We start from the raw sequence: 26,841 nt of genomic DNA, 5'->3' as shown, positions 1-26,841 counted from the left end.
ATACAGAATGTTTAGAATTTCATAAAAATAATGATAATTTTTAATATCTTGAAAACGAACAGTGATATTTAAGTATAACTTTATCATAAAGTTTTACTTAAATATCTCTACTCACTTTCAAGATATTAAAATATATAACTATTTATTTTATTTTATTATTATCTCAAAAACAAAGCGTTTGCGGCGCTATGTTTACATACTTTTTTCTACTTATTTTGGCCAAAGGAACAAGACTTCAAATGTTGTCTACTTAACCCTGAAACACCCTGTATATTGTTCGTTACTCTTCGGAATTAAAGTGGAGTGATAAAAGTTATAGGAAACTAGATTTTTATTGCCTATATTGCAAAAATCACAACACATATTGTAGATATATCCGTATTTTTACATATGTGGATAATATATGCAGTTGTAGTATTGGGCGATGTAAAATTTGACCTGAAGGAAAGTGTATGCGTAACAGAGATTGCAACAGAAAAATCGAAGGTTATTGTAAAATACCACATACGCCATCAGAATCTATCAGCAGAATCTACAAAGACCGAAAATATTTACAAATAAAAAAGTTATTGAGCATAGTAGAAAACGCCCAAAAAACAGTTCCATGTCTCTTAAATGAATAAATATACTGAGACAATAATTTCAACATTCAGTTTTTCTTGAAAATTGAGCAGAAAATTGACAAAAAAACAAGTTTTTTTTTGTCTTATGTTTTTACGAAAATATGAAAACCCACAAAACAATGAAAATAGGGCCTTTATCTAAAAGAAATAAGTAATTATACATATAAAATGCATAGAAAATTGTAATATTTAATTCTGGTTGCCGCTCTTCAACAAAATATTTCCTCACTGTGCACATAATTTATTTGAAAAATTAAATGCTGAATTTATTTTATTAAATAAAATGCTTATAAATCAATAAATCATCAAAAGTATATAGTGTAGTGGCTACTTAAATCGCTAATAATTCTTTGCAGACGTGTATGGTCCGCTTTAGAATGGAATCCTAACAGACAGGATAGGCAACATAACGAAATTTAAAATCCCCAATTCCGATCTGTCATGTAAGTTTGTCATTTGTCAGATTATAAGCTACTCGAAGTCGTGAATACGATAAGTAAATATACTGATGTGGCCAAAACGACTGTGACTTCTAGAAGATTTTCGCAATTTCCCAGTTATAATGTCGTGATATAACAATTTGCAACGGATCAGAGCGAAATGGCGTATCAGAATTTGCGAAATGAGTATTTGAATATGCCCCCCGTGACCAGGGCATACACCACTGCATGTGTTATCACAACTTTAGCAGTTGTAAGTAATAAGATTTATTTAAGCAAGTTATTTTTAGCTGAAGTTATTAAAACCACACATTTTTAATGTAACAGAAACGAGTGTTAAATGATTTGTGACTACTAGATATGTTTTATGTTTAGGATATAATAATGACCACCGAATTATACTTTTAGCAATTGGAGCTAGCCTCCCCGTTCCAGTTGTATTTCAACCCGATTCTGATCATAAAACAAGGTCAAGTATGGAGGCTAGTGACGACATTCCTGTTCTTTGGGACGTTTGGCTTCAATTTTTTCTTCAACATGATATTTACCTACAGATATTGTCGAATGCTGGAAGAAGGGTCGTTTAGAAATAGGACCGCCGATTTTGTACTGATGTTTATGTTTGGTGCAGTGTGCATGATTGTATCCTTTTTAAAAAAAGTAAAATTCTATCCAAGCGATACGTGAAGCATCAAATTTTCCTTAATGACGGACAGGCTTTCGCATTCTTTGTAAATCTAATATTTTTAGGTCAAGCCTTTACTATAATGTTAGTGTATGTGTGGTCGAGAAGAAATCCCTACGTCAGGATGAATTTCTTTGGACTTTTAAACTTCCAAGTAAGCACTTAGATATAAATATGCATATTGTTTTCTTATCAATGGTGCACAATTCAAAAATTATTTAATTTGGCGTGAGCTATCAAGAAATTTAATCCATCGTTTAAGATATTTCTAATCAAGGGAAATTTTATAAAAAAAAAATGTCTGCAATAGTTTCCGAACATTGAGTAAATTCTTTGATTTTAAGACTCAAACACCATCAATAATTTTTTGCTTTGTGGTCAACTTGCTTCGAATCTGATAAACAATTATTCTAAACTATACCAATGGCAAAATAATTTTAATTTTATGATTTGAGACAACGAAAAAATAATTGCAAACTATTTTTTTGTTGTTTTCGACTAATTGTTGATTGACTTTAATCATAAATATTTTCATTTTTTATAGGCCTTATAGGCCAACCAATAGAGTGAGAAAAGAGGTTGTTTTTACACTTAAATATGGCAAATTTCATGTATTTCGTTTTGAAAAATACTTATAAATGAAAACTCAAGCGATTTCCCCAGCAAAGTCGTGAACAATTTTTTTTAAGCAAATAAAATGACTTTTTTTTTTATATCTCAAAAAATAATGATGGAATTGTCTTACTCTCAATTGAACTTTTGTAGATAATAAAAAAACTTATAAAATGGTTTTTTGTGCGACCTGATTGGTTTATTTTTTACAGAGAAAATCTGGAAAAAACTCTAAAATAGACCTTTTTTCAAATATTCATAACTCTGTCAAATTTGAAGCTGGAAAAACAACCTTGTGGACAATGACAGATAATAATATGTAGTTTAATCGTGCGCAAGACGGTTTCTGTCCGATGCACAGTTTTTGTACAATTGCATTATAAACAAATTAGGGTCTTTTTTTGCACAACGTGGCGATTAATCAAAAATGGTCCCGATTTAAATTCTGAAAACGGTAACTGAAAGTAGACGACAAAATCTCAATTTGTGTAGCTCGGATTTTTGCCTGGGTGATAGGAAATATGCTAATATGCCCTTGAAAGTTGCCCGAAACGATTGAAAGTACAGTCGGGTAGTGGTAGTGGGGGAAACAGTGAGCGGAGGACTCTGGCTCGAGCATACTTTCGATCATTTCGGGGGACTTTCAAGGGCATTTTTAGCATATTTCCCATCACTCAGGCAAAAATCCGAGATATATAAATTGGAGATTTTGTCGTCTACTTTCAGATGCCATTTACCATTTCTGATAAATCGCCACGCTGTGCAAAAAAATACCCTAATTTGTTTAGAATGCAATTGTGCAAAAACTATGCATCGGACAAAAACCGTCTTGCGCAGGATTAAACTACATTTCATGTCATTTTCCGCAAAATTGTTTTTCCAGCTTCAAATTTGACGATTACGAATTTTTGAAAAAAAATCTATTTTAGAGGTTTTTCCGGATTTTCTCGGTAAAAAAAATGAACCGATCGGGTCACACAAAAAAACATATTATAGGAGTTTTTATTTCCTAACAAAAGTCCTATTAAAAAAACAAATAAACGTCATTTTTTTGCAGTTTTTATTGTTTAAAAAAAATAGTTCAGGACTTCGCTGGGGAAGTCACTTGGGTTTTGATTTACTAAATATTTTTCAAAAGGTAATACACGAAATTTGCTGTAATATTTAAGTGTGCCAAAAAATCTCTATCGGTTGGCCTATTAATGCATAATTTTAATCGAAAACAGATATTTACGCCCCAATTAAAGATTGAAAATAGAATCACAAAACTGACAACAAAGTAAAGAAAATGGCTTTTTGGAAAAATTTTGATAAAATATCCCGGAATACAGGAATAAATTTACATTTTACAAGCAAAGGACCATATTTCAATAGATTTAAGAAAAAAAATGCCTACTAAAAACATTGAAAATTCACGAAATCTTTTTTTTTTTTTTGGAACAGGGACCATTTTCCAACCATTTCACAGTGGGAAATATTAGAAAATATTCGAGCCACGCGTCAAAACTAATTAAATAGTACAGATTTTTTTTTGTTTCCAAAATTACCTGTACTATAAAGTTCCGGTGAGGTAATTGGAATATATGCCTAGAATTTTTTCAAAATGGTCGAGTAATCTCTAGCCCAAACTCTATCATACCAAGTTTGACATATTCGGTATCTAAAAATGAAATAAAAAGGAAAATTATGTACTAAAGGCTGCCAAAACAAAAAAAAAATCATAAACATCAAACATTCCTAAATCATGAATCTAGACCTAAAACATAACCTCAAATTTATAAATCTTAACCTAAAACAAACATACTCAATTTTTTCTAAACGTGTGAGTATATATCCATAAAAATGGTACGTTCGAGTGTGCCAATATTTGAGGTTATGTTTTGGGTTAGATTCATGATTTAGGAATATGTTTAATGTTTATGATTTTTTTTTTGTTTGGCAGCTTTTAGTACATAATTTTTCTTTTTTTTTATTTTTATGTCAAACTTTGCATGATCGAGTTTGTGGCTAGATTACTCGGCCATTTTGAAAAAATTCTAGGCATATATTCCAATTACCTCACCGGGACTTTATAGTACAGGCAATTTCGGAAAGAATTAAATTTAGATTAGTTTTGACGCGTGGCTCGAATTTTTTCCAATATTTCCCACTGTGCGTCTGGTTAAAAATTATAAAATGGAATCAAGGGATTCGGATAAAGTCATCTAAAATTGATTACGTTTTGAAATAAGGAGTTAAAGTAAAACAGGCTGCCTGGTTCTTGACCAACTATTATTCGAGCAATTGATTTTTAAGAAAAATTACTAAAGTGTAGTTTAAAAGTGTATATTTCCGTCCGATACTGATAATACTGGACATAAACGATAAAAATTAAACTTATCTATTTTCTGAGGCAAGGTCACTTCAAATTTTTAACGTTTCTATCATGTGTTATTAGAGTGCTTGATTCCCTCTAAGTACGGGTTTTTATGTAACCGGACGACTTTAAATCGACAAAAAATATGAACAGAGCTGTGAAGGGTGCAAATAATGGTTAAAAAGGGGAAAATCGGGAAGGAAATAATATTTACTCCTGCTTCCTTATGCTCAAGTTTTATAAAACTAACGGCGTTCTTTTAGGCGCCTTACCTACCTTGGATTTTGCTGGCATTCTCAGTCCTGCTGGGTAACGCAGTCTATGTGGATTTGATGGGGATCGCAGTGGGGCATATCTACTACTTCTTAGAAGACGTCTTTCCGAACCAAAGAGGAGGTTTTAAGATATTAAAAACACCGTCATTACTGTAAGTACCTTAGTTCCATCGATAATAGCTTTAAATTTGTTAAAATAAAACGGTGACGTAGTTGGCCATGACGCCAAATTAACGTTGGGCATTTGTTTCTTGCCCATAGTTCACAGAAATTAGTCAATGTCAGAGGTCATTGACATTGAGAATCACAAACTAAGCACAGTGCTTTGAAAAAAATATCAACAAATACTTTTTACGAGAAACTTTCCCGAATATTCAGTGCGTTATTTATATTGACTTAAAATTTGACATTTTTCATCGCAGTTTTTGCAGTTCTAGTATCGTCATCTGTTGGAAAGCAGCGAAACTTATAAATTTAAATAATTCTAACAATCAAATACATTTTTTAATTTTTCTCCAATCATTATTGCCTTTAAACATGCTAACACATCGTCTTTCCATCGCAGAAAGACGTTGGTTGATCCCGCTCCCGATGACGCAGATTACCAAAGGTTACCAGAAGAACGTCCGGGCGGATTCGAGTGGGGGAACCAGGAGAACGGGGAGGACAATCAGGCGGAGGGAGACGCCGACTACCAGGAACAGCAGCAGCCGGACGCCAACGATCGGCAATGATAATTTTCGTACCAGTCAGTATCGATGCGTTTCATAAATGCGGGTGGACAATTTTAATACTGGCGTAGATGTATATTATTAAGTGGAAAAGTTCTTTTTGTTCATTCTTGTAATTGTGGAATATTTATATACTGAAATACAAAGGAAGGTTCCCATTTATTTTGTGATATAGTCTGCAGGTGTACGACTTAGTTTTTTTTTTGTTTTCTTTTCTATATTATATTGTATGATTTGTATGGGAAATATTTAATAAAATTTCATTATAAAAATTGACGTGTGCAACGTAACGACTGTTTACGATCTTTCAGCCTGGGTAAGGTATATAGCGATAATGTTGTAAAAGCAGTAACCGTCGTCAGAAAATTTCGTTTTCGTTTTTGGATTTTTCCCATTCCTGTACGTGATTCCCCTGTATAGACCGATCGAAATAACTCATTTAGAGGGAAAAAAAAGAAAATTGTTACCTGAAGTTTTATAAGTGGAAATGGTAAAAGGGCTTATAATAAACCTAAAAAAAATAAATGATTGAGCAGGGGTGGTGGAGGGTTGATTTGGGGAGGGGGGGGGTTGAGAAGTTGTGAAAACTTGTATCGTTGAGATTTCTTGCAAATGTTGACGTCAAACAAAAAAGTGTCCAATACAAAAGTTGTGGATCATCCAAAAATCTACAACTTTTGTAGAGGTCACTTTTTAACATGACTTCAAAATTACCGAGAAAAATGCGAAAAACAGTTTTTTTCTTATTTTTCGTTTTTTATTTCTCATTTTCGCAAAAATAATTTAATTTTGACTAAACTTGGTGAAAGTATACCTTTCTGTGTCTTAAATAACCACAATTTTTTTTAGATAGAAAAATCTGAAAGTTTGCGAGATAATTTTTTCTGGTCTGAAACACTTTTTTTTCAAAGAAAAATTCTACTTTGAAAAATCATTGTGCAGAGTTCAGCCGGTGATCATTTCTTTCGTTTTGACATACTTTTTAGTGGAATAAAAAAATCTGTAATCACAGTTCAAAAACATGCTCAAAAATGCAAAAAAACAATAAAAAATGAGGCAACATTGAATTTTTCAGTATTTATTGTCGATTTGTTTAATTTTTAAAAAATCAAAAACTGGTTACACCATTCAATTGTATGGGAAAAATACAAAAAAAAACTGTCCTATTGTTTGACCCAAAACTTTATTTTCGTACAGTATTACTATAAACATAAGTTGAATAGTGAATAAATAAAATAAATATTTTTTTTTTCTGTAGGATCGATTAATGTACATATTTTTTTAAAATTTTGATGAATTCATAGATATACAGTGTGTCCAAGATAAGTATAGGATAGCATTAGGATCTAGGATCTTAGGACGTAAAAGATACGGGGTGGCGTAGATTAGAAAAAAGTTGTGTTTTTTTATACCTAATAATATGCCGTTTAGAAAGTTTTAAAATTTCGGGCAGTTCCGGAGATATCTGGAAAAACCCGAAATTTTGCTAAATTGTTCAATTTTTTTCTGGCTTTATTTGAAAACGATTTTTAAAATAAATTACATATTTACAATGCCACTTTTTTCGCTCTATCCAATGGCGTCAACATTTTTGGAATCCGACGTTTTGTCTTCGAGGGGCCATCATCAGGTTAATTTTTTTAAATACTACTATTACTACTATTTTTATGACAAAATCTAGTCATTTTTAATTTTGAATTAGATGATATTACTATTGTAATCGCTTAAAGAGTTTTTAGCTTGTTTTAGCCATCATTTAAAATTTTTCCTGAGTACGGCTCTGAACGCCGAATATCCAATAATTTTTTTTTACTACTATTAGCAATACTAATTAAAAATAATAAAACATTTCATAAATCCATATTATATTTTTATTAGGTACAACTTTTTAAATTATTGATTAAAAAAAATTGTCCAATAGGTATTTTGAAAATATTCAGAGCCGTTCTCAGGAAAAATTTTTAACGACAGCTAAAAACTTTTTTAAGAAGCTATTACAATAGTAATATCTAATTCTGAATTAAAAATAACGATTTTGTCATAAAAATAGCAGCGACGTATTTAAAAAAATTAAAATGATGGCCCCTCAAAGACGAAACGTCGGATTGCAAAAATTTTGACGCCATTGGATAGAGCGAAAAAAGTGGCAATGTAAATATGCAATTTATTTTAAAATTCGTTTTCAAGTAAAGCCAGAAAAAAAATAAAACGATTTTGCAAAATTTTGGGTTTGTGGGTTTCTCGTCAACAGTAGACTTTGCTGTTAATACTTTGTATTGCTGAAATCTCAAATCATCCAGATATAATTTATTTATAGCAATACTGTACAAAAATAAAACTTTGGGTCAAACAATCAGTTTTTTTTTGTATTTTTTCCATACAATTAAATGGTGTAATCAGTTTTTGAATTTCTTTTAAATTTAAACAAATTACTTATCAACGATAACTGAAAAATTCATCGTTGTATTTTTAATTTTTTTTTGCATTTTTGAGCATGTTTTTGAACTGTGATTAGATTTTTTTATTCCACGAAAAAAATTATCAATGGCAGAACTCTGTACGATGATTTTCCCAAGTAGAATTTTTCTTTGTAAAAAAAGTGTTTCAGACAGGAAAAAATGAATATCTTGGAAACTGCTTGATTTTTTTATCCAAAAAAAATTTGCGGTTGTTTAAGACATAAAGGTATATTTTCACCAAATTTCGACAAAATTAAATTATTTTTGCGGAAATGAAATTTTGAGGTTATTTTAAAACGTGACCTCTACAAAAGTTGTAGATTTTTGCATGATCTACGACTTTTGTATTGGATACTTTTTTGTTTGACGTCAACTTTCGCCAGAAATCCCAATGATACAATTTTTCATAACTTTTCAACCCCCCAAATCAACCCTCCATCACCCCTGCTCATGCATTCATTTTTTTAAGTTTATTATAAACCCTTTCACCATTTCCACTTATAAAAGCCAGGTAACAATTTTTTTTCTCCAAGTGTAATTTGGTTGGACTAGTAACTGATATCCTCTTTTTATACGGGGTGTAAATTTTAAGTGGAGGGCCAGTTTTTTAGGTATGCCAGTCAATATAGGTTTTTTGTGTGACAAAAAAACTAACGGCATAACTCGGCCGTTTGCACCGATGTTCCAGTGCATGTTTCATCCATTTTGCTGCATTTTAACGAAAACTTGAAATATACATTTTGTAGTATTTTACTTCCAGTTTTGAAAATCGGTATTCGAATTACAATCGGACCATTTTCAACGCAAGCAGGCTACCGGCAAAAAAATGCATAAAAAAATTTAAAATTGCAATTGCGTCTGCCTTTTGCACACTTGAAGTTGATATAATTGTCTACTTCTGTGCCAAATTTCAGCTCGTAATCTTCATAAATGACAAAGTTATGAATTTTTTAAACAAATTCCGAATTTTCCAGATTTTCTCCGGTTCTAATCAACCAATCCAATCGGACGACCTCTCATTTTCTTTGAAATTTAATTTCCTACAACTTTTCCATTTACGGAATTAAGATTGCTCTAGTAGTTTTAGTTTTATGAATTGTAAGCAACTTTCAGTGCGTGTGAAGGGAGATAGTGTGGGTCGACGGTGACGAAGTGAAGGGCGTCAGTTGTTCTGCATTTGGAGACAGTACATTTAACTGCGAATTTTAATGTTTTCCATCGCTGGAAGCCATCAACAGACTATTTTTGTGCATTTCATTTATGAATATTGATTACTGTTTGGGTTTTTGGCAAAGTTACTTCTTAAGTACTATTTGTGTGGCGAACATCCACTCAACGAAAGTAACTGGCGGCGGATGTTGTGAAATTGTGAAGCACCGCGACTAAAGTGCGCCGTTATTTGAGGTTACACTAGCTTCTCCAGCGGCGGGGTGCGAAAATTATTAAAAAAGGGTCAAAAAAAATTTTTAAGAGAAAATTTGAAAAAATAAACTTACGTGATTCTAAGGGTCTAAGGAAGCCTGTGTATAAATATGACCCCCACTAAAAGTTAACACCCTGTATATCTTCCCTAACATCACATTTGGAAGAATATAAAAATTATGTCGGTATACTGTGGTTAAATTTCATCAAATTCATAAAAATTAAATATTTCATCGAAATTTTTTAAACTGCGTAAAATTTTAAAAATGTTTGAAATATATGAAATTCTTGAAATAACTTCAATCTCTCATTCCATTTCCAAAATTCCTTGAACATTTCGTAAATGTCTGAATTAATTGAAACATTTTAATATGTTTAAATATATACAGGGTGTCCCAAAAAGACCTGAACCCCTCGATTACTTCGAAACGTCCGAAAATGATAATTTCGTAATTTGTAAGTAATCGTTAAAATTCTCTGTAAATAAATCCCCGTGCTTTTTACAACACTACGCGCCAGTTGGGAAGTCCGTTGAAGGGCTAGCCGCAGGAAAAACAAATATCTCGATAACAACTATTTATTTAACTAAAAAAAACCTGCAAAGAAACAAGTGTTCTGTTGAGTATACATCAAGAATTAAACGCAAGTTCTTTTAAACCTAAATATTAGGTCGACAAGTCATTTGGTTTTACGATCACCTTTTAACCCGGGAGCGCCCGCCAAAACGGCGAGCCTCGATGGGCACCCGGTGATGAATTCGTCTAATTCCGTCGAGACCCGTCCGATGCGGGACTCCCGGGCCTGTTAAAACACGCCGGACAACAGCCTTTGGTAGGACGTGGATATTTCGACAGCGCTCTCGTTCCGTCACGAAAAAAACGTCAAACGGCGAGTCGCAATCTATGATATCCGGATCGTGACGTTACGGCAGCGCTGCAGAAATTTCTCGTCCTAATCTTAAGATAATTTATTAGACAAAATTAAAGTAGCCTTGAGAAGGAATCCGAACAATTTTTATGGAGACACTGCTTGATACAGTCTGTTTTTTTCTAAGGATTTAAACAAAATGAAATGTGGCGACAACCACTCGAGTCCAACTTAGGAATGGCAATACTAGATGGCGACTCTGTCACAGAATCCCTGTCGAGGTTAACAGGGATTTTAATGGAGAGGCGTCATCTAGTATCTTCATCCCTAACTCTGACTGATATTACCATTTTCTAGTCATTTAATTCGAAAGTGACTGTTCTGTCTTTGTTTATTTGCTCTGATCGGTTTTTATTATTTCTTCAAATTTACTACGTAAAAAAATCATTGTATATAAACAGACGGTACTAACAGAGCACCAACTCATCTCAAGCACAGTCCTGATAAAAATTAAAACATTTCTGTAAGCGACTTATACACAAAATAAACGGTTTATATTTTTTTCCCACAAAAAAAAATTGTTACGACAGCGCACTGAGGAAGCCTTCCTACGTTGTCGTGTGGTGTTGCCTGCCAAGGTAAGTTTAAGCACTGAAAGATGAAAATCCCAGTTAAATATATTTCAACTAACAGCTTTATTGAGGGACGTCACGTAATCCAAAAGGGATCTTCGGAAATTCATAGTGGAAATATTTTACATTTACTGATAAAATATCATTCTCATTTAGAAAAAATATTTTAATTGAAATTTGGGTACAAAAATATGTAATTTTAATCAATTGTTTCTCTGAAGTCGGCAATTTGAAATGTATAGAAAAAACTGTGATCAGCCACGTTTGGAATCGTGGAAAACGATTTAACTTTAAAATTAAATATATTTCTCCGATACCAGATAATTTATTTGGAAAAATGACAATTCGAAAAGTTATTACGAACGATTTGGTTTAATGTGATACGCCATATAGATGCTACCTACGTGTTCTAAGGCTTCATATTGCAACCGTTGCTAGTATAACAGTGATGTCGTCCGGCTTTCCACCTAAAAATAAACGCATGTTCATTTGAAATACGCCAGGGGCATAGTTTTCTGTACAAAACGTTCCTAGTTTGAGGCTCGTCAACGACATCCTCATTTAAAGATACAAAATAACGGGTGCTCGATTTGGAACACTCTGTACAGCTTCGACACAGGCCAACCAATAGAGATTTTTTTGGTATTACAGCAAATTTCATGTATTTCCTTTTGAAAAGTACTTAGTAAATGAAAACCCAAGTGATTTCCCCAGCAAAGTCCTGAACAATTTTATTTTAAACAAAAAAAAAACTGCAAAAAAAATGACATTTGCTTGTTTTTTTATATCTCGAAAAATAATGATGGAATCGTCTTCCTCTCAATAGGACTTTTGTAGAGAATAAAAAACCTATAAAATGGTTTTTTGTGCGACCCGATCGATTAATTTTTTACAGAGAAAATCCAGAAAAACCTCTAAAATAGAACTTTTTTCGAAAATTCATAACTCCGTCAAATTTGAAGCTGGAAAAACAATCTTGTGGAAAATGACACATAATAATATGTAGTTTAATCGTGCGCAACAAGGTTTCTGTCCGATGCATAGTTTTTGCACAATTGCATTTTAAACAAATTAGGGTGTTTTTTTGCACAGCGTTATGATTTATCAAAAATGGTCCGATTTAAATTCTGAAAACGGGATCTGAAAGTAGACGACAAAATCTCGGATTTGTATATCTCGGATTTTCGCTTGGTTGATGGAAATATGCTAAAATTGCCCTTGAAAGTCGCCCGAAACGATCAAAACTACGGTCAAGCCAGAGTCCTCCGTTCGCTACTTTCCCCACTATCACTACTCGACTATGGCTCAAGAGTACTTCCGATCGTTTCGGGCGACTTTCAAGGACATTTTTAGCATATTTCCCATCACCCAGGCCAAAATCCGAGATATACAAATTGGAGATTTTGCCGTCTACTTTCAGATGCCGTGTTCCGGAATTTCAAATCGGACCATTTTTGATAAATCGCCAGGCTTTGAAAGAAAAAAAAATACCCTAATTTGTTTATAATGCAATCGTGTAAAAACCATGCATCGGACAGAAATCATATTGCACTCGATTAAACTACAATATTATGTCATTTTCCGCAATTGTTTTTTTAGCTTCAAATTTAACAGTGAAAAATTTTTGAAAAAAGGTCTATGTTAGAGGCTTTCCCGGATTTTATCTGTAAAAAATGAACCGATCGGGTGGCACAAAAAAACATTTTTATAAGTTTTTTTTTTTATTCTCTACAAAAGTCCTTTTGAGAGTAAGACGATTCCATCATTATTTTTTGAGATATTGTAAAAAAAACAAAAAAATTTAAGTTTTTTGCAGTTTTTTTTTTTAAGAAATTGTTCACGACTTTGCTGGGGAAATCACTTGGGTTTTCATTTACCAAGTATTTTTCAAAAGGAAACACATGAAATTTGCTGTAATATTTAAGCGTAAAAACAGCCTCTTTTTTCGTTCTATTGGTTGGCCTAACAAGCTAGTTGACTGACGAAGCAGAACAAGGAGACATTGTGGTTAATTTTCCAGGTACAGCGTTTACCGTAAAGAGACGCAAATGGAAACGGTGTCTTAACACTGAGGACATTCTCGATTTAAAGCTGTTTTTTAAATAAATACAGGCTGTGTACGCATTTCAAATTCAATGTTCCTATTCAAATAATAAATTATACTATTATTAAAATAACGGATGTCTGTCAAATTTTAAACGATTTGCAATTTACAGAATACCGACTGAATTTCAATGTCCCCCAGAATTTTAGCACCCCATTAAAATTGCCCTTTACAGCCTAAAACATTTAAAAAACGTTTTAGATCATATACTTTTTTTTGTCCGCTACTGTACACGCATCATAACATGTATAAACACGTCAATTACCAACTAATATGACATCACGTCCCCTACCAACTTGTGGAATTAAAACTTGTGGAAACCACTTTATAATTGCAGAATCGTTAAAGTATCTCGAGTGGGTAGCCGTTGTACAAATTTGATATGTTTATTAAATCTAGTTTTAGTCAGTTTAATAGTACCATGTTGTCCTGGGGCCCTACAAAATACACTGGCAGAAAAATATCCTCAGTGCTCATGCAGCGGTTTCTATATAGCAAACTTTTAATTAAACCGGTAAATGACCTTACAAGTAATTAATTTTTTCTGCATAATCGTTTGCGTGAAAAAAATTTGTTCTGCTTCATCGTCCGCTGGCTTTATTTACGTTGGATCTTACATTCTAAAATTGGACGTTAACTCACCTATTGTATTAATACCGTTAGCGAAAGCACTTTCAGCAAAGGGTGATATAAAGGTCTCATCGAACGAGAGATTCCTGGCCATCCACGCTATCGAATTGGCTACCATTTGGAGGCGACTAGCACATCGTTCACCTTGCACCTAAAACGGAAATAAAATAAAACCTTTGTTGTAAGTTAAAATTTAATCGAAACGGACTAATTTAATGGAAGAACGTAACAGTCCAGGAAACCAGTAACAATGTTGGCGTAGATGAGATGTAACTATGAATGGTCATTTCGAGCTGACAGAAAGCGACCTGCGAAACATTTTTTAAACATGACATTGCACGAAATAAACACCTGGACCGCATTGAACTATAACTTACAACAGTTAAGATCATCCATCAGCTAAACCCACTTGATTGTAGTCTGGTGGGTCAAGGCGCATGTGGTGGTTACTTGAGCATAGGACTGACGAAATTATGGGATATGTTCGTATTAAAATGTCGTTTTTTTAATAATTCAGAACTGTTGAAGCTTAAACTTCACATTATTCATTTTATTATGCAAAATAGGTAACGTTTCTTCAAATTTCAAACAAAATGTTTAAGGTTATGTTATGTTAAAGTGCTGTAACACTTGTCACACTTGTCGTACAGATTAGTAGGTGTAGTGGTAGCAGTAGCAGCAGCCATAGTAGCAGTAGACTGCTTCTACTGAGGAGCATCAACAGCTGTAGCTGTAACAGCAGCAGCAGGAACAAGAACAACAGCAGCAGCAATAGCAACAACAGTAGTAATAATAGTTGTAGGTTTGGCTTTTCAATTTTTGAATTTTTCAATTTTGGATTTTAATTTTTGAATTTAATTTTAGATTTTTGAATTTTTTAATTTTATAATTTGAATTTATTTAAATTTTTGGATATTTGAATTTTTTAAATGTTGAAATAGTTTTTGTTTTTGATTTTTTAGTTTTTTAAATTTTGAAATTTTGGATTTTTGAAGTTTTTATAATTTGCAATATTGAATTTCATATTTCGGATTTTTGATTTTTTAAATTTTGAAAATCTGGATTTTTAAATTTTTTTTAAATTTTGAGAATTTTTTAATTTTTCAAATTTCGGAAATAATTTTTTAATTTTGAAATTTTGAATATTGTAATACATATTTGCATTGTAGAATTTTTCAATTTTGAATTGTTTTTAGAATTTGTTGTTTTGAAATTTTCAAATTTTGGATATTTAAATTTTTGAAATTTAGGATTTTTTTTTTAATTTTTTAAATTTTCAAATTTTGGATATATCAATTTTTGAAATTTAGGATTTTTTGTTTTTTAATTTATTAAATTTTGAAAATTTGGATTTTTGAATTTTTAAATATTTGGATTTTTTAATTTTCGAATTTTCTTGATATTTTAATTTTTGAAATTTAGGATCTTTGAATTTTTAAATATTTGGATTTTCGGATTTTTTGATTTTTTAATTTTTTAAATTTTGAAAATTAGGATATTTGAATTTTTAAACATTTGGATTTTTTAAATATTGAATTTTCGGATCTTTTGATTTTTGAATTTTTTAAATTTTGAAGTTTGATTTTTGAATTTTTAAATATTTGGATTTTTTATTTAATGAATTTTCGGATTTTTTGATTTTTTAAATTTTGAAAATTTGGATTTTTGGAGTTTCGGATTTTTTAATTTTTAAATAGTTGGATTTTTTAATTTTTTAATATTCGGATTTTTTGATTTTTTAATATTTTAATTTTTGAAATGTAGGATTTTGAATCTTTAAATAATTGGATTTTTTAATTTTTGAATCGTTTTTAAACTGCAATTTTGAATTTCATATATCGGAGATTTTATATTTTTTAAATTTTTTAAATTTTGAAAATTTGGATTTTTAAATTTTTTAAATTTTGAAAATTTGGATTTTTAAATTTTTTAAATTTTGAAATTTTGGAATTTTGAATATTGTAATACATATTTGCATTATAGAATTTTTCAATTTTGAGTTGTTTTGGATTTTGTTTTGAAATTTTCAAATTTTGATTTTAATTTTTGAAATTTAGGATTTTTGAATTTTTAATTATTTGTATTTAAATTTTGAATTTTCGGATTTTTAAATTTTTTAAATTTTGAATATTTGGATATTTGAAGTTTCGGATTTTTTTAATTTTTAAATTTTTTAAAATTTGCATATTTGAAATTTTCAAATTTTGGATATTTGAATTTTTAAATGTTTGGATTTAATTTTTTAGGTTTTGAAATTTTGAGTTTGAATCTTCGTATTTGGATTGTTGAATTTTTTAATATTTGCATTTTTGAATGTTTCAAAATTTGGATTTTTTGATTTTTGAATATTTCAAAATTTGCATTCTAGAAATTTCCAAATTTTGAAAATTTGGATTTTTTAATATTTTAATAATTGCAATTTTGAACTTTTTAAATTATGGATTTTGGAATGTTTTTAATTCTGAAGTTTAGGAATTTCGAATTTTTGATCTTTTTAATTATTGCATTTTTCAATATTTGATGTTTTAATTTTTGATTTTGTATTTAAATTTTGAAATTTTGGATTTTTGAATTTTTTAAAATAAGTACATATATAAGTATGTATATTTGAAATGTTCAAATTTTGGATTTTTAAATGTTCTAAATTTTGAAACATGGGTAGGCTTAATTTTCAAGATACAGGGTGTACAAGTTGAAATGACCAATAAATATTTCTATATTATATATTTTCTTGTTTTTTTTTATTTAAAATTACTAATCTTTTAATACACATATGATCTAAATTTTGTTAGTTGTGTCAAATGGAAAAACAAATTGGACTGCTTTATATTTTTTATCAGTTTATTAGGGGCCTTTAAAAGCGATTAACAAACGAATACAATATTTTTATCCATTTCGAATTTAAATCTCTGCCTTGAAATAACTACCTAATGAAGTAGAACAATGGTTATTTATAATTATGAAAAAAGTGTAATAAACAATTACTACTATAACTTTTTTTTCTTCACTTGAACCTGACCTTCAAAATTTTTATCATTGAAGCTTTTTGGAGCCATTGAAGGTTTATGGATATTATAAAACCGACATAACTCACTGTAATAAAAATATAAATGGCAGTAAAGTAAATTCCTCCATAGTAAAAGGAACAATATAGTCGATGTAATGAAACACTTTTTCGTTTGGTTCATTTGCTTACAGCTTGAAGCTTCAATATGTACGCATACTTCGATTACTTAAATGTATAAAAAAAGTGTATAAAAAAAATTAGACTTCTAAATTAATGCAGACTTTAACCTTATTATTAAAATTATCGAATTCAATTCAATAACAACAATAATATTTTGAAAGTACCTACGACTTAAAATATGATTCATTTAAATTAATCTTTAGCGTTTAGTTTTACCAATATTGTGAAAATAAATTCTTTAGAGATAACAGATTCGCCTGTGTCAGAAGGACGCAAGCAACTAAATAAAAGCTCTAGACACCAGTCTGTTCCAAAAAATAAATGCAGTGTCACGCTGTCTACTGTAAACATAAATTTCCTCTAGAAATAACTCCTGGCAGATAATAATTTTCGATAAACGTAAATTTTTAGCTCTCGCATATTAAAAACAATATCAACCGTTCAAAATTAATTAGAAAAATTAGACAACCCAACCTATTTTAAAATTTGTTCCCGAAGGTTCTACATCAGGGCCCCAATTTTTCTGCCCAATTTAATGACTAATACAGCAAGCAATAAATACAAGATGGAAGTGTCTTATTTTCCACGGCAACGCTGATAAAATCAGTAACAGACTTGATCGAACCACATGTCATTTTATGGAAGAGATATCGAAAAACTTTTTTAATAAAAGTTGTTGAGAAAAATGAGAACTTTCATATGACACATATTGTGCAAAACCGTACTTATCTTATCAACTTCGACGTCACCTGTTACATGGGTGTTGTATAACAATGAAAAAGTAATATTAACGGTTGGTAGAAGGAAGCGTAAAAACAAACACTTAGGTAGGAAATTCTGGAAGGAAGCCTAAATAGTTGAAGATAAGCAGTTGAAGTGAGAACAGTGTGGAGATCGGCAGTAAGACGATCGGCGGACAGTGTGTCAAAGTAGTGAAAAGTTAATTGTTTAAAGTGTTATTAGTTAGCAGGTAGTATTCTCTAAGTACTTTGTTGTTAATTGTTCTATATAATCTTATGGTTGTGATGATTATAGATGTTTCATGATAATAATTCTTTGTAAGTTTAGCTTCCATTGCTTTATGTTCAAGGGCATATATTTTTCCAAGGTAAAATTGTTATAATTATACTTAAAGTTTGCCCATTATTTATTTCATGTGAAAAATATATGTATTGTCCTGATTGCCAGACATTACAATAACGACTTCTTTGTTTCCCATCTAACTTGTTTTTGCCACGATTACGTTATACGTAAAATATAGATGTTTCATGATAATAATTCTGTATATGTTTAGCCTTCATTGTCTTACGCTCAGGGGCGTATATTTCTCTAAGATAAAACTGTTACAATTATTATTAACGATTGCTCATTATTTATTACAAGTTGAAATATGTATATATTGTCGTGTCTGCCCAGATATTGCAAAACAACTTCTTTGTTTCACATTTAACTTGTTTTGTCTTGATTACGTTGTTCTTTGATTTCTTGTGCTCACTTTATGTCATACGTATGTAAGAGCTTTGTTGAATTTACTAACATTTTCACCCATGATTATTATTATTGTTATTATTGTGTTGTTCTTCCGAAATCTCAACTTTAGCTGGATAGCCTCCCGTATTATGGGACTTCAGTACCTTACCTATTATTATTATTGTTGTTGTTCCTCCGAAATCTCAACTATAGCTGGATTGCCTCCCGTATTATGGGACTCCAGTACCTTCCCTATTATTATTATAACAGTTTTACTTGGAAGTGTGTATGTCAGACTTGAGTGAGATGACATTTAGTGAGAAATTGAATAAGTCCAGTTTTAATTATCATTAGCAAAGGTTCTTAATGTATGCCTTTGGTTAGCGGTTGTTTTGCATTCATATTTGGGTGGTAAGAGCAACGATCGTGGGTTTCTCTACCATGCTCTTTCCCCACAGGAGCTCTAGGTGAGCCTGGCACTCTCATTTTATGTTTAATGGTTGTTAATGTTTTTGTTGTTATTTCTATTTGTCACATGTTTAATTTGAATTGTATGTAAATAAAGGTTAGGTGTATTTACTCTGCTTTTGTTTTATATAATTAAACCATACATCCCCTCTACAAAGTTAGTAGCCAGCGCCTTCCGGTCAATTAAAAATGGATACACACAACGTAAGTAGTCCTTATGACGATCACATATTTTTGGCCACAACTACGTTTACTTATTTTTTTGTCGAACCTAGGGTTGTTATACTACAATATTTTCATCTAATTGCGTTACAGTGTCACGAAAAAAAAATAGAAACATCAGAACGACGTCGGTAATTATTTTATTGACCAAATAAATTAGGCAGTATCGCGATCGCCCGAAATAAACGTACTCGACAGCGAGATGCAAAATATGATAAGAACGCAGAATTTCGGTGGAATGTCTAAGCGAATCCCGATCCCATTTTTTTTATTGCGTAAGTTCAATGCCGGATATTTTTGAGTCAGCCTCGAAAATAGCGGCAGGGCCCGTGAGAGGGGCAAATGCACATGATTATCCAGTGAGAGCATATTAAAATAACTCCTCGATATGATCCAAAACTGATAGGGCGAATCGGTGAGGTCGCCGTCGAATTTTGGCGCGACACGCAACAGTGTCCTGGCTTTTATAACGAGCGTTTTGAGTGAATTGTGAAAACATGAAGGTCAAGATCAAGTTGTATACAGGGTGATTCATTAACAATGGGAAAATCGAAGGTTGAAGAAACTACACGTGAAATGGTGACCATTGGCGCAAACATGCCTTATCCGAATGTTGATAGTTTCGGAAATACAAGGTGTTGAAAGTTAAAATTTTAAATCGTTTCTTTGCGATTATTCTGAAAATATGTAGGTTAGGAACTTGAAAATTTGTGAAACTATATTTTTTTAGGCGACGAATAAGATGCGTGTTGTAATTTCAGCATTGCTCTTAGAAGGCGCCACTTACGACCAATTTTACCGAAAATTTAGTTAATAACTTTTTACCCTGTATGTCTAACATGAAACTTGATTCAAAACCTGAAAGAGCAATAATTTTTCCATTAATTATGTACTCTTGTTTCATTTCGGTATCTCGATCCGTTTTCGAGAAAAATCGATTTAACGAACACTATGTTTTGATAATACGAAAATTAAAAGCGAAACAAACCAAGTGTTTCTTCGTGTTATTACAACAATTAACAATAAAACAAATGAAATTCGTAATAATGATTTAAAGTCAGTGCTCGAAGAATCCACCGTTGACATTTACACACTTTACACAACGTTTTAGGATTGCGTTTGACTTCGTTGGCAGCGATTTGTATTCTTTGCCACAACTCTTCACACGAACCAATAGATTCTTCCAAATAGAAAAATGAAGAGGATTGAAATCCGGACTTCTGGGTGGCCAAGCAATAATGCTTCCACGGCTTGAAGAAGTTCCACTTTATTTAAGAAGAGACATGTGGTTCATGTACGACGAGCTCCACCGCATTTTTCTCGGCCAGTGCATGTATATTTAGATGCAGTTTTTCCAAATCACTGGATAGGCCATGTAAGCAATTTTTGCTTGGCCACCCAGAAATCCGGACTTCAATCCTCTTGATTTTTCTATTTGGTCTCGAATGAAAGATATAGTTTACAAAGAAGAACAGCTTTCGATTTTCCCATTGTTAATGGATCACCCTGTATAAAGACCTGTTCTATAAAACAATTTTTACATACAGATGTTTTTGTACAAACAATCGATACAAAAAAATACTAAATAATACTAAAAGTACTGAGTAATAATAATAATAAAAAATACCAAAAAAAAACTAAAAAAACACTAAAAAAATAAAAAATTTGTCAAACAAAAACAAACGTTGAAATCATTTTTGCTCCCCCTGAACTTTGAAAGCAGAAGGATTTTACCCAGTAGCTGTAGGAATTTTTGCAGGCCACATATTCCTGAATTTAGGACGAAAAAATAAGAGGAAGACATTTTTCAAGATATAGCACAGCAATTCTGAAAACATTTTGAGAGAATTGAAAATAAATGATGGTGTTGGAATCCGAAGTATTCCCCAACTTTTGCCGTTTTGTTTGATGTCCGATAACTTTTCTATATCTGGAAAGAAGTTTTTATCTTTGAAAAGAGGTTCTTCATCATTTTTTTTCGTAGAATTTAGTGGCGTGCGCTGTTTTTATGCAACTTCCGGTGTTTCTGTATAACACGAACATATGTTATTTTTTTAATGAAACACTTGTATATTTTTCGATATTTGAAATATGCATACAATTTCCTTTCCAGTCCTTATCACTTATGGTATTTGCGATAAAAATGTTTAAATATAATGAAAATAATTTGATCACAATTTAATTGTTTTGTGAAATCATTAAGTATGGTACAATTTTACCGTAAAGAAAATAGTAGGAGTTGGGCGAAGGCTCTTTTCTATAAAGAAAATAATACTAATTTTTATTTATAAATTAGAATTTTATATTTCATCCTAATTGTCAACTTTGCCAATTCCACTTACGTTTGATTATTTTTTTTACTCGTATTTAAAAACTTGCTGTAATTTCATTTTTTTAACTCTTAACAATTCATAGTGTAGAATCATTTTAACTCGTTTCAGTAATTTGAATATTCAGATGAATTCAAGTGAAATTAGTACAAAATTTTTGTATTTGTTTAAACTTTATAAACTGTAATGTCACTGGAAGAGACTTATTTCTCTTCCAACTAGCGACCTCTAGCAGATGTTTAAAAATTAACGTCGGCGACATTTTACCACCCTCAGAAATTTGACTACAAAATTTCAATGCAACACACTGTTTTTTAAAAACGATAAAACAAAATTTCATTTTGAAACATAACAAAAAATCATTTTATTTCCCTATCACCCCCCATTTCGTAATAGGATAGAAAATCGCGGGCGGACTCAGTGGCCACCACGATCATCTGAGCTGTCCCCACTCGCCTCCTTTTTGTTGGGAAGGATTGAAGATCTCACCCCACAAACAAGGTTATAACTTCAGGCGAGGTTCGGCAAGCAGTGTTACAGTCTTTTGATAGCGTGTGCAACATAAAGTTGATAAATAAACTAATGTAAAAATTAAAGGGTGATTTTTAACAGACTGCATTTAGGGGGGAAATGGTCGTATCGGGAATTAAAAAAAGCGTTTTGAAGCTTTAAGATTCTAGTTTTTAGATCTTTTGGTCGAAATTTTTTAGGAGCTACGGTTATATGCAAATTGTAATAGCGCGACAAAAAAAAATTATATATCCACGGACTCGGAAAATTTTTTTTCAGCTAAGCCATTGCTTGGACCAGATAGCTTGTTTATTCAGCTTCAATTTCCTTTTTTTTTAAATTTCGATACGACCATTTTTCATCGAAATAATGGAAAAGGATCCTTTTGTCTTCTGTCATCGATATCTTGGCGAAAATGGTCCTGCAGAGAATTTGAGGGCAGTTTCAAAAACTGGAATAAATTTCCTATAACATGCTGTCGCAACTTTTCGGAAAAATTTTTTTTCATCTTTTACACGAATTTTAAAAAACAGGAAAAAAAGGGTAATTTATGGTTTTTTAGAAAATAGACGGCTAAATTAGAAATATTCACGAAATGACTAATGTTAAGCATGACTTTTACAGTTCGATATACCCAGAAGAATCCTGTGAAGTTTCATCTCGATCTAGCGAACCGTTTATTTTTTTGAAACAGTTAAACATTTGAAAAAATTAGCTTAAACATTTCATAATCATGATTAAAACAGAAAAAACATTTTTTTGGAGGTTTTCTCACATTTTTACTGCAATTACGTTTTAATTTGTTAAAAAAATTGGAAAATTTTTGGGTTTTTTTTTTTTTTTTTTTTTTGGAAAACCTTCCGGGCATTGAAGAAAACAAAATCCAATTGTTTCCAGCGCGATTCGACTTTCCGTCCTATGCTTCTGTTCGTCAACTGTTAATTAAATTAAAATTAAAGTTAATGACGACCAGATTTCGACCCCGATTCATACCGTTTTTTGAGACAAATTTCTAATTAATTTTTGTGCAATTTTTTTAAATTTGTTTTGCGTAGTTTTGAAAAATCCTTTTGTCTTCAATCATCGATATCTGTTTTTTAAGTGATTACAGACTGCACAAAAATTTATTAGAAAGGACCCCGCACAAATCTTATGGAAATTGGGTCCCGGTCAAATTCGCTGAATTTTTGATATGTGATAGAGTTCATCATACTGGTCAATTGTCTCAATGGCCACAAAGCTCAAAAATGGATAGTTTGGCCGGTACAGAGCTTTAAAGCTCCGAATATCCTCCACGGATTTATGTATATGCGCAGTGTGTATAGACTTTTGAAATAGCCTATTTCATTTTTTTTATTATCTAGGTTTATATTTTTGAGGTTGCTGAATTCAGATCTGTTGTTAGATTTTCAAAATTGACAGTTGGCAGCTGTCAAATAGCTGTCAATGTGCTATAATAAAGCCAAAAACTTGTTTTTTTATGTTTTATCTTTCTTTTTTTTTAGTTCGATAAGTTCAAAGACGATATCAAATCAATAACAATGACTATCGGCAGCTGTCATTTAGCTGTCAACAATTCTTCAAAGTCCGGTAATAAAGTCAAAAAATTATTTTTTGTTTATAACTTCAAGTTTTTTAGATAAGTGAATATAAATATGATATAAAATTATGTAGTCATCAGCTTACAGCTGTCAACAAGCTGTCAACTAACTGTCAAAATGCAATAATAAAGTCAAAAAGTTACTTTTTTTAAAAAGCTTTAAGTTGCTTAGATCACTGAGTTCAAAAGTGATGTCATAAACTTATATCATGTTTGATTTCTTATCCACAAAGTTAAGCACAAAAAATAAGTTACTTGCTCTATTATTGCATTTTGACAGTTAGTTGACAGCTTGTTGACAGCTGTAAGCTGATGACTACATAATTTTATATCATATTTATATTCACTTATCTAAAAAACTTGAAGTTATAAACAAAAAATAATTTTTTGACTTTATTACCGGACTTTGAAGAATTGTTGACAGCTAAATGACAGCTGCCGATAGTCATTGTTATTGATTTGATATCGTCTTTGAACTTATCGAACTAAAAAAAAAAAAAAATAAATCATAAAAAAACAAGTTTCTGGCTTTATTATAGCAAATTGACAGCTAGTTGACAGCTGCCAACTGTCAATTTTGAAAATCTAACAACAGATCTGAATTCAGCAACCTCAAAAATATAAACCTAGATAATAAAAAAAATGAAATAGGCTATTTCAAAAGTCTATACACACTGCGCATATACATAAATCCGTGGAGGATATTCGGAGCTTTAAAGCTCTGTACCGGCCAAACTATCCATTTTTGAGCTTTGTGGCCATTGAGACAATTGACCAGTATGATGAACTCTATCACATATCAAAAATTCAGCGAATTTGACCGGGACCCAATTTCCATAAGATTTGTGCGGGGTCCTTTGTCTGAAAAAAAAAAACGGTATAAATCGGGGTCGAAATCTAGTTTGGGTCATCAACGTTAATTTTAATTTAATTAAAAAAAAAATTGCAAAATTTTTCTGACGCGCTATTTCTTTGAATTGCATAATAACCGTAGCTCCTAAAAAATTTCGACCAAAGATCTAAAAAATACAGTCTGTCAAAAATTATGAAAACATTTTGGAAATTCTTTTGACCCTTTAATTTTTGCATTAGTTTAGCGTAAATAATATTTAAAACGATGTAGATTTCGTCTACAACAGAATGGAGCACCATTTTAACACATGTTGTATTGACTCTCCCTTGCAAAATGTTTTTGTTTAAACTATGTTTATTTTGTAAATAGTAATATTTTATTTAATTGCGGTTTACGGAATATTTTAAAATTTTTCAAAAATGTACATTTTTGGCTTGCCGCAGGCTATGCTTGCAGTAAATAGCAAGTACGGGAACGTAAATGTTAACGAGTTATAGATGAAGAGAAAATAGAAGATTTTTAACGGTTTTTTCGATATATCTCGAAAAGTAACAAAGCAATCGATACTTACAAAAAATCAGTCGATAGATCTTTTTAAATCCTACAACTTTCTCATTTAAAATATTTTAGTCGGTGCTATAATTTTTAGTTATTTTAGAAAAAACCGTTTTTTGCAACTTTGCGATTTTTTAAACCATGTTCGCCATTTCGGATCGAGTTTAAAGAACAAAAAACTCAATTTAAAATTTAATTTTCCATACGGTCATATTTTTTTGTCCAGGTAATAATTTCTGTAAGCATTTCTCTATAATGCTTGGACTAAAAATCAAGATAACGAGACGAGACGATACGGGTCGCTACAACTAAAAAAAAATATCAAAACTGTCCCGTACAAGCTATTATAACAAATTATTGAAAGTGTTCGTGAAACGATTTTTTGTGATGGGGCTCCTATCAGTGTAAAATTCATATTGAAAGTTAAAGACAATACAAAAATTCCCTATTACAGCTGCCGTACTGGGTAATTTTATTATATAATTATAATTCTTAATTTAAAATAAGTAATCTTTATTTTGAATATGTTTAAAGTGGTATGAGATCTTAGCTTCATCTGTTACCTGAAAAAATGACCTAAGCGACCTCACTGAAAGCCCTGTACGTCCAGTCAGTGTACGAACCCGACGCCCGTGGTTGACAACGAATAATTTTTTATTATTTTGGCGGACTACTCACCTTCACCAGCTCGTTGACGATGAGGTTCTGGGGCAGGTTGTCGAACACGCCGTCCGTGGCCACGAGGATGACGTCGCCGTCCTCCACGGCGAAGTTGTCCGTGATGGCGGCGTCCGGTCTGTCGCTGAGCACGTCCTGCTGGTATCCGGGCGGCGGCAGCGACAGCTGGAAGGGCGTGTTGAAGTAGTGCTGCTGCTCCTCGGAGCGGCGGATCACGCGCCCTCTCCTCACAACCATGAACCCGCTGTCGCCGATGTTGGCCGTGTACAGCGTGCTGTTCTCCTTGTTGAGGAGGACCACGCAGGCCGTGCTGCTGCCTGGAAATTCGGAAAAGCCGTCAGGCGTGTATTTTTTCAAAAAAAAAAAACATAAAATGTTGACATTTGCCGTTTCTAAGGTACAAGATACTTTGTCCAACAGCTGCAGTTCCGCAGGCGTTTTAAAAGTTGGTTTTTGGTGACTAAAATCAAATTTCAATCAATAGAGATTACTATTTTTTATTCGGGAACAAATGAACGTACAGAAAATCTAAGCAGGGTTTTGAAAACTTCAAAGTATCATCTGTAAGACGTTCTTGTAGTTTTTTGATAAAAATTTTTTTTTCGATGAAAGAAACTTGATTCTAAAAAAAGGTAACAAATTTTGTATTTAACCAAAAAGTTAATTTTTGCTTTGAGCGACGATAAGTCAGCGACAAATCATCGTACAAAGTTCTTGAATAGCTCAAATTGAAGAGGATGAATAATAAATACTCCAGCAAAATAAGCTGGGAAAGATTATTTCGCGACTTTTTGTTTCGGCGAGCTGAATTTATCACTTAGATGCTAAATATTATGTACAATAATATATTAGTTTCCAGTCATAAATATGGGGGAAGATTGTAAATTCGTTTTTCGCTTATAACTTTTTCCCGTTCATTTTCACGGAAATAACAGTAATGTACTTTTTTTTCGTCTTTAAAAGACCTACAAAACTAGCCCTCGAGCGACAAAAAATATTGATTAGATCAAAAGTTATAAACAGAAGAAGTTTATTTATGACTTTTGAATTAAACATTTATAAACTGCGTTATTATTACCAGAACGTTTTGGCATCGCATCCTCTCATTCCTTATCACTGTCTAATAACTCAC

At 31.7% G+C, this 26,841-nt stretch overlaps 2 protein-coding genes across 2 annotated transcripts in view; one reads left to right on the top strand and one right to left on the bottom strand.

Moving 5' to 3' along the window:
- Positions 1 to 1,064: 1,064 nt before the first annotated feature.
- On the top strand, positions 1,065 to 5,998 carry LOC108907124 (derlin-2). Its single transcript, XM_018710655.1, has 5 exons — positions 1,065 to 1,316; positions 1,472 to 1,705; positions 1,780 to 1,902; positions 4,980 to 5,143; positions 5,557 to 5,998. The coding sequence occupies exons 1-5, from the start codon at positions 1,224 to 1,226 to the stop codon at positions 5,723 to 5,725; spliced, it is 783 nt and encodes a 260-aa protein (XP_018566171.1). The 5' UTR covers positions 1,065 to 1,223; the 3' UTR covers positions 5,726 to 5,998.
- A 4,166-nt stretch (positions 5,999 to 10,164) lies between these two features.
- Positions 10,165 to 26,841, bottom strand: part of LOC108907129 (protein phosphatase PTC7 homolog) — a 43,040-nt gene continuing 26,363 nt past the window's right edge. The window contains exons 3-6 of the mRNA XM_018710668.2: positions 25,710 to 26,026; positions 13,849 to 13,987; positions 11,507 to 11,569; positions 10,165 to 11,121 (exon numbers count right to left, since the gene is read on the bottom strand). Coding sequence (XP_018566184.1) covers positions 11,520 to 11,569; positions 13,849 to 13,987; positions 25,710 to 26,026 — 506 coding nt within the window. The 3' untranslated portion in view covers positions 10,165 to 11,121; positions 11,507 to 11,519. The remainder of the gene's footprint in view (positions 11,122 to 11,506; positions 11,570 to 13,848; positions 13,988 to 25,709; positions 26,027 to 26,841) is intronic.

This window comes from Anoplophora glabripennis, unplaced genomic scaffold (genome assembly GCF_000390285.2).
Source record: "Anoplophora glabripennis isolate ALB-LARVAE unplaced genomic scaffold, Agla_2.0 scaffold282, whole genome shotgun sequence".
Taxonomy (NCBI): domain Eukaryota; kingdom Metazoa; phylum Arthropoda; class Insecta; order Coleoptera; family Cerambycidae; genus Anoplophora; species Anoplophora glabripennis.
The sequence above is the reverse complement of the archived record's forward strand: the minus strand, read 5'-3'. Positions and strand labels throughout refer to the sequence as shown.

What these genes read in the sequence shown, in the direction of transcription:
- LOC108907124 (XM_018710655.1), top strand. Translation starts at nt 1,224, where the DNA reads ATGGCGTATCAGAATTTGCGAAATGAGTATTTGAATATGCCCCCCGTG. An exon ending in TTATCACAACTTTAGCAGTT is followed by an intron (nt 1,317 to 1,471) that starts GTAAGTAATAAG and finishes TTATACTTTTAG; the next exon opens with CAATTGGAGCTAGCCTCCCC. An exon ending in TTGGTGCAGTGTGCATGATT is followed by an intron (nt 1,706 to 1,779) that starts GTATCCTTTTTA and finishes AATGACGGACAG; the next exon opens with GCTTTCGCATTCTTTGTAAA.